Source organism: Stegastes partitus, unplaced genomic scaffold (genome assembly GCF_000690725.1).
Source record: "Stegastes partitus isolate 25-593 unplaced genomic scaffold, Stegastes_partitus-1.0.2 Scaffold1310, whole genome shotgun sequence".
Classification (NCBI taxonomy): Eukaryota; Metazoa; Chordata; class Actinopteri; family Pomacentridae; genus Stegastes; species Stegastes partitus.
Genome location: NW_007579041.1, coordinates 199,887 through 207,103, shown reverse-complemented (window position 1 = coordinate 207,103; position 7,217 = coordinate 199,887). Strand labels below are relative to the sequence as shown.

The 7,217-nt window shown below is 44.0% G+C and overlaps 1 protein-coding gene across 1 annotated transcript; it reads left to right on the top strand.

Annotated features, from left to right (window-relative positions):
• Positions 1-790: 790 nt before the first annotated feature.
• On the top strand, positions 791-3,503 carry LOC103369628 (cAMP-specific 3',5'-cyclic phosphodiesterase 4D-like; the record flags this gene model as incomplete). Its single annotated transcript, XM_008298383.1, has 3 exons — positions 791-913; positions 1,008-1,190; positions 2,568-3,503. Coding segments are annotated over 3 exons (1,242 nt in total), but the record flags the coding sequence as incomplete, so codon positions are not given.
• Positions 3,504-7,217: the final 3,714 nt, after the last annotated feature.

The window sequence follows — 7,217 nt, the reverse complement described above, 5'->3', positions numbered from 1 at the left end:
ATATTTTCAGGGGAGATCAGCAGGCAAATCCACCCTGTAGTTTGCACTCTGGTTTAGAATACGATCTTTTATGTGAACGTCTTGATCAGGACACTGTTGACACTCTTGAGGTTAGGTAAATTAAAGTTTACAGCAAAATAAAATCTATATTTCAGAAACCTTTTCAACATTGCAATCAATAAATCCCGTCTTCACTGCGAGTCTCTACGATAATATACTGATCCTATTGATCATTTCGGTCAATTTAAGAACTGGATTTCTTCCAAAACTTGAGCGGCAGTCAGTGTTTTAAAGTATAGGTGAGTTGACTTCAGTGCTGATTCAGCATAATTCACAGCCTCTTCTATCTCTGATTTGTTCATTTTCAGACCAACTCGTGATGGCACAACATCAGTAGAAGTGGCTTTGATTCTTGACAGACATTTCAGAGTTTTTCCTGCACAGAGGAATCTTTGGCATTATTCAGAAGTTTTAGGCAGATTTTGTTAATTGGGATTAGGGTATTTATCAAATGTCAGGAACAGGAGAATGCATAGATTTCTGTCACATAAGGTAACACAGACTCATTGCCTTTACTGATTGCATACCAGCCATGTTTATCGTTGTGTGTTGTCACCCTCCAAAGGCCGATTCTTAGCCAGGAAACACCCAGCCTTTGGATCGCTGCTGGTCTGTGAGCAGAAGACAAAAGTTCAGCAAAACAAACTAAGAGAAATAAGAGTGTCGGACAGGGAGTAGTTTGGATCTTGGTGCATCTTTTCTAGTTTGATCTTTCTGTCTGTGTGTGCAGGTGTTGGCCACAGACATGTCCAAACACATGACCCTGCTGGCTGATTTAAAGACGATGGTGGAGACCAAGAAGGTGACGAGTTCTGGCGTGCTGCTGCTGGACCACTATACAGAACGAATACAGGTAACCTGTCACCTGCATCACGGCCCTGCAAGCTGAGGCCGACAAAGAATGAATATAACATGCGGTCGCTCGGCCGTTTTCTCGTACGCTGTAGGTACTGAGGAACATGGTGCACTGCGCCGACCTGAGCAACCCCACCAAACCGTTACCGCTGTACAGACAGTGGACGGAGCGGATCATGGAGGAGTTCTTTCGACAGGGTGACAAAGAACGAGAGAGAGGGATGGAGATCAGCGCCATGTGTGACAAACACACTGCGTCTGTAGAGAAGAGTCAGGTAACGCTCGAGCTCTCTCTGAACCACTGTGTCGTTCTTAATTCGACATTACAACACATATTAGACAATGAGCCGTGATCAAGCGACTTTAAAACCTTCGGTGCTGGAGGAGTTGGACAAGATCATAGAAACAGGATGCAGTATGATCCAACAGTCCCGAAAATAGAATCCGTTCAAGCTACAAACGTTGAGTTTCTGGTGAGACTGTCAGAAGTGTTTATGATCATTTTTCAGGCCCCTGCTGGCGTGTTATTCAGCAACACTAAACAAAAGCTGTGTGATATGGGGGAAGTAGCAAATTTCGTAATGATGAAATGACACCACACAGGAAAACGGGCATCGATAAACAGGAACAGTGCTGATAAAAACATCCTCACAGAGCCGGAGACACAGATATTTGACAAGTCACAGCTTCTGTGCTTGTTAAATGGTTTTCTTGTGTTTTTTTTTCTTTTGGATATCTGGCCAGTTTAGTTGTAAAGTAATCGTTACTTTTTTTAAAGACATACATCTATTTGCTTTCTTTGCAAGAGTTAGAAGAGAGAATTAATCCCACTTTCATGTTTTTATACAAAATATTCAACGACCATGGTGCAAGTTTGTGCACCTAAAGTAGGACTTCTGAGACATTTGGAGTCAGAGCGATAGAAAACCTGCTAATATCCATCCATCCATTATCTATACTTCGATGAATCCTTACTAGGGTCATGGGGGGCTGGAGTCTATCCCAGCTGACTTAGGGTGAAGGCAGGAGACACCCTGGACAGGTCACCAGTCCATCACAGGGCTGGGCTTAGAGACAATATGCACATAGAGCCACCGTGCAGCCCTGCTAACTATCAACATATGCTAAATATCAATCATGGTGGACTCCACCTTAGCAATGCTACCCACTGGCCTAACTTGTAAACAAGTTACCTTTAGAGGTGCTGGTAGGTAGATTTCTTTATTTTAGGACTAAGGCTGGTGATCGGTTTTACAATATGGAGCTTCTGCTGAGCTAAGCTAACCCCTGATGCCTGTTTTCCTGTGTGGTGTCAGATGTTGCTTCTTAGTTCACATACAGACATAAGAGGGCCGCCGCTATTGCTCAACTGGTTGAGCTGGCGACCCATGTACAGGGGCTATACTCCCCAATGCAGCGGCTATGGGTTGGAATCCCGCTCATGGCCCTTTGCTGCAAGTCCTTCCCTCGTTCTTCTCCCCCTTTCCAAAAAAAATAACTTGGAAAACAAAACAACATGCACACATAAGAGTCATTGATCTTGTCATCAGCTCTGAGCAAGAGAACGATTATCGGTTCAAAATATTACTCGTTTAACACTATCCATTAACATGGGACATCCAAGGTATTTGATGACTCTTTTTCTTTTCCAGGTGGGTTTCATCGACTACATCGTCCACCCGCTGTGGGAGACGTGGGCCGACCTGGTGCACCCCGACGCCCAGGAGCTGCTGGACACGCTGGAGGAGAACAGGGAGTGGTACCTGAACACCATGCCCCAGTCCCCCTCGCCTCCCCCAGACAGACACCTGCAGCACGACCGCTTCCAGTTCGAACTCACCCTGGAGGACCTGGAGCACAACAACCACAACCACATACACTTGAGGAATAGCGGCGGCGGCGGCGGCAGCAGGAGGAGCAACCGGAGAGCCATCTGCGACGACGACGACGACGACGACGACGACCAGCCAGAGCCGAACGGAGAGGAGCAGAACCACGTGGGAGCCGAGAAAGACGACGAGGAGAATCACAACAGCGAACACAATGGAGTCCAGGACGAAGAAGAGGAGGAGGAGGCTGGAGAAAGGGAGGGAGAGGAAGCCGAGGAGGGGCAGGAAGAGGAGCAGCATCAGGAGGAGCAAGTAGAAGAGGAAGAAGCGAATGATGCAGCAGGAGATGAGGAGGTGAAGGAGGAGGAGGATGAGCAACGTGAGGAAGGAGAAGAAGAGCCGGAGGAGGAAGAGGGTGACAAGGATGAAGGAGAAGGCGAGGAGGGTGGAGAAAATGAGGAGGGAGATGGACAGGAAAATGTAGAAGAAGATGTAGAAGGGGATAAAGAAGGAGAAGTGGAAGAAGGAGAGACAGAGGAGCAGGAGGCAGAAAAAGAAGAGGAGGACGCAGAACAAGAGGATGCAGAGGAGAAAGTGGAAGAAGAGGAGGCAGAAATAGAAGATAAAGCAGAGGAGGAGGAGGAGGAGGGAGAAACAGAGGAGAATGTGGAGGAGGAAGAGGAAAAAGCAGAGCTGGAAGAAGCAGAGGAGGAAGCGGCAGCAGAGGAGGAAGAAATACAAGAGGAAGAGGAGAGTTAGTCTGGTGTAAAATCACAAATTAACAGGGTCAGCGAGGAAAGGTTAAGGAGGGATAAAGAGGGCCGGAGAGGCTGCGGCGGGCAGCAGTGTGGCTGTAGGAGATGATAAAGAGCTGCAGAAGCCCTTCTTTTCCAGATAATGTGCTCTGACCACTTTATCACGTGACCCTCTGAGCTGAAGGCCAGTTTGTGCTCAATTTCAGCCGTTAAAGACTTAACAGTACAGCACCGGACAAACAGAGCCTCTCCTTTCCCGAACAGCCAGATTGTTGCAGCGAGCTCATCAGCGGGTAGTGACGGACTGACTCGAGTCTTCTTCTTCACCTGGTGTCTGTACATCCATCACTGCCGTCGGGGGAGAAACTGGGGCATAATAATAATAATAACAATAATAATAAAAAGGGAGGGAACCTGTTTTATCGACCTTTTGTAGCTCCTGAAAATCTAAAAAGAAAAGAAAAAAAAAAACAAAACCTGAAATACGTACATGCAAATAAGTGCGTGCCTGTTCTTATAGACTACCACCCATCGTCTCTCGGTCACCGTCTCTGTCTTGTTGCTGAGGAAGATAACATCACACACACAGTGACCATTAACTCAAGAACAACTGCTAAAAGAATGTCAACTTCCTCTGTTTGTCAGAAAAGAGAAAAAAAAAAATGCAAAAAAAAAAAAGTCTGGAAAGTGTAGTCTGTCGTCTTATATTTACTACAAAAACTTTCCACCTGCGAGCAGGAGTGCACCTTTGGGCTCTGGTCTAGGAACAGTTTAACCTCCTCACATACTAACCTTAAAGCAACAATGCTGGATTTCTGACACCGTTTCTGAATAATATCTGGACTGTTTTCTCAAAGCGGAGACGTTTGCAGCTCAAAAAGGTTGTTCTACGTGTCGATGTCGGTTCATGTTTAAGAAAAAAAAAACAACAACAACAACACCCAGTATTCATCCCATTGCGACAGATTCACCTGGATTGTGCCAAACTGTCCCACGACCAGCACTGAGCAAATTAGCCTCCAGGCAAGGTGGCTACTCGTCACGAAGCAATGAAACTGTGGGACCAGGCCAGCGGGTGTGATGGTCTTCCACGAATCCCTTTTTTTCTGTTTTGTTTGGTTTTGTAAAAAAATAAACAAAAAAAAAACGTATTTGGCACTTTATCTAACACCCCTGTTACATATATGTACATAATAAACATGTATTTTAATCTGCTGATGTCATATAATAAATACGATCAATGAAGCTGACGGATTGGTGTTTTTCATTGCAGAAGTACTTTGGCAAAGATTTCAGGTAAAGAAGAGCCAAAACGGGCCGCCGCCTCAGCTCACCTGGTTGAGCTGGCGACCCATGTACAGGGGCTATAGCAGGGGTGTCCAGTCCTGGTCCTGGAGGGCCACAGTCCTGCATGTTTTAGACGTTTCCTTCTTCCAACACACCTGATTCAAATGATCAGGAGTGTTATCAGGATTCTGCAGAGCGTGATGATGAGCTGATCATTTGAATCAGGTGTGTTGGAAGAAGGGAAACATCTAAAACATGCAGGATTGTGGCCCTCCAGGACCAGGACTGGACACCCCTGCTATAGTCCCAGATTCAGCGGCCATGGGTTGGAATCCTGCTCATGGCCCTTTGCTGCAAGTCCTTCCCTCATTCTCTCCTCCCCAGCTTTCCCGTCTCTCTCAAGTGTCCTATCTGATAAAGGCAAAAAGATAACTTAAAAAAGAAAAAGCCAAAACAACGAGCTTCAACAATTTAGAAAATCGATGAGTGTTTTGATTAGTGTTGTGATTCCACCTTTTCAAAAACCGTCTGCGTTTTAATAGTATGTTGTGTCAAATGTTGTTAAATCCTCACATATTACAGTTTTTTTCAGTCGCTTTCTCGAATCATCCTCGACATTTGCAGAACAGTACGCGCATTTCTCAGAACAATTCGTATTTGCATTACCTGCAAAAGGCAGTTACTCGCTCAAAATCCTTAGTTCATCTCTCAAAACTAAAAATCTGTGTCAATGAACATGTCAGTGGCATCAGAATGACAAGTCCGTGTGTCAGTGTGTACGGATAAGACAAATTGTTTAGTCCTGTTGTCAGTATAACTGTATCCTAGAGGGATGCTCTGATGTAAACTGTGGCTAAAGTTTTGATGACAGATATTGTAAATTGTGAGTTACACCTTCGTGTATGTGGGAGATTGATTGCAAAAGACTGGACAAGATTCACATTTACTGTTTGCACTGTAGTTCGTTGACAGACCATGTCACTGCGACACAGAAAGGAAAAGACAGCACTGCATAGCACAAAGACAAAAAGTCAAAATGTGTACAGCCTCCTTAGGGAGAACTGTACATGCAGTGCTGTAGGAATTACAGCGCAGTCTGCTTCTATATAAGACGATATAAGACAGAATAAAATCACAAGGACGATTATTCTGCACCTGCTGAAGAATCAGATTGGACTCGAAACTTTTCTAATGTAATAAAATACAAATTACACACCACTTTGAGTCCCTGAGAAACAAACCACAACAACTCTGTGTCCTGTGAGCTACAACATACATTGTGTTGTATTTATTGACAATAATCAGGCAGAAAATCACTTCATGTTCTGAACTTGTACAGAAAGTCTGGAAATAAACGAAACACATGAACAATTTAAAAAAACAACAACAAAAAAAAACAACCTGTCAATACAAACGCGACAGGAAAAATGCTGCAACAAAAAACAGCCGATCAGGCCTCTGAACAGTTTACACGTCTGTTTTGCTTTGTTTCTGTATGTTTGGTTGAGTCAGAGTGGGGAATCTCTTTCAGTCATCGTACAAATCAGCACTCTTCAAAATAGACTGAAATCAAAATACTATAATAAAATGAAGGAACACAACAGCGGTACCTTTACAATTTTAAATAACTCTACAACCCAAAGCTAAAGACAAGAAACTGTCGATTCTTAGGGGAATCCTGTTCGTAAAATAAATACACATTAAAAACATCTCAAGGCACTTTGGCAGTTTTGATGTCACAAATGCAAAAAATAAATAAAGATTTTCACATGCAGACACGTCACCGGTAACATGTCGGCATACTCTTGGCTACAGTGATCACACTGGATTGTCACACTGGAATAACAACGGCACGAGGCAGCAATCGCAAAACAGCAGAAATAAGGCGACGGCAGAATATTTAACAGCTCCAAACAGTGGTTGTACCAAACCCACCTGAACTGCTGACATCTGTGTATGTTTATTAGAGATGCATTGGTACCATATTTCAGGACTGATAATCATCGATAATAAATACGTCTTAAGACTTCAAAAGATGAGTCAGCAATTCTGATCCAATACACTTCCACAAACTCTGTGAATAATTCCTGCTCGCTGTCTGTTCTGTGTGTCCTGACTGTGCAACAAGTATTAAAGAACACACTCTACTGTCTCCTAAAGCGTCAAACATCACTGCATGTAACGGATGAACAAGCATTGCTGTTGCATCTCTTGAAGTTCAGTTATCAAAACAATTTAATTTTCCTACTTATCGGGCAGTAACCTGTCAAGTAGACTTAAGAATTTCTTTGTAATAGGACAATGGTATGAAGTTGTTAGCTGTACCTTGACATGTTTCGGCGTTCCATCTGCCGCCTTCTTCAGAAGTGTCATCTGACGTGTGTCTTTATCAGCTGTTTTTCCTCGATGGAACGCCGAAACATGTCAAGGT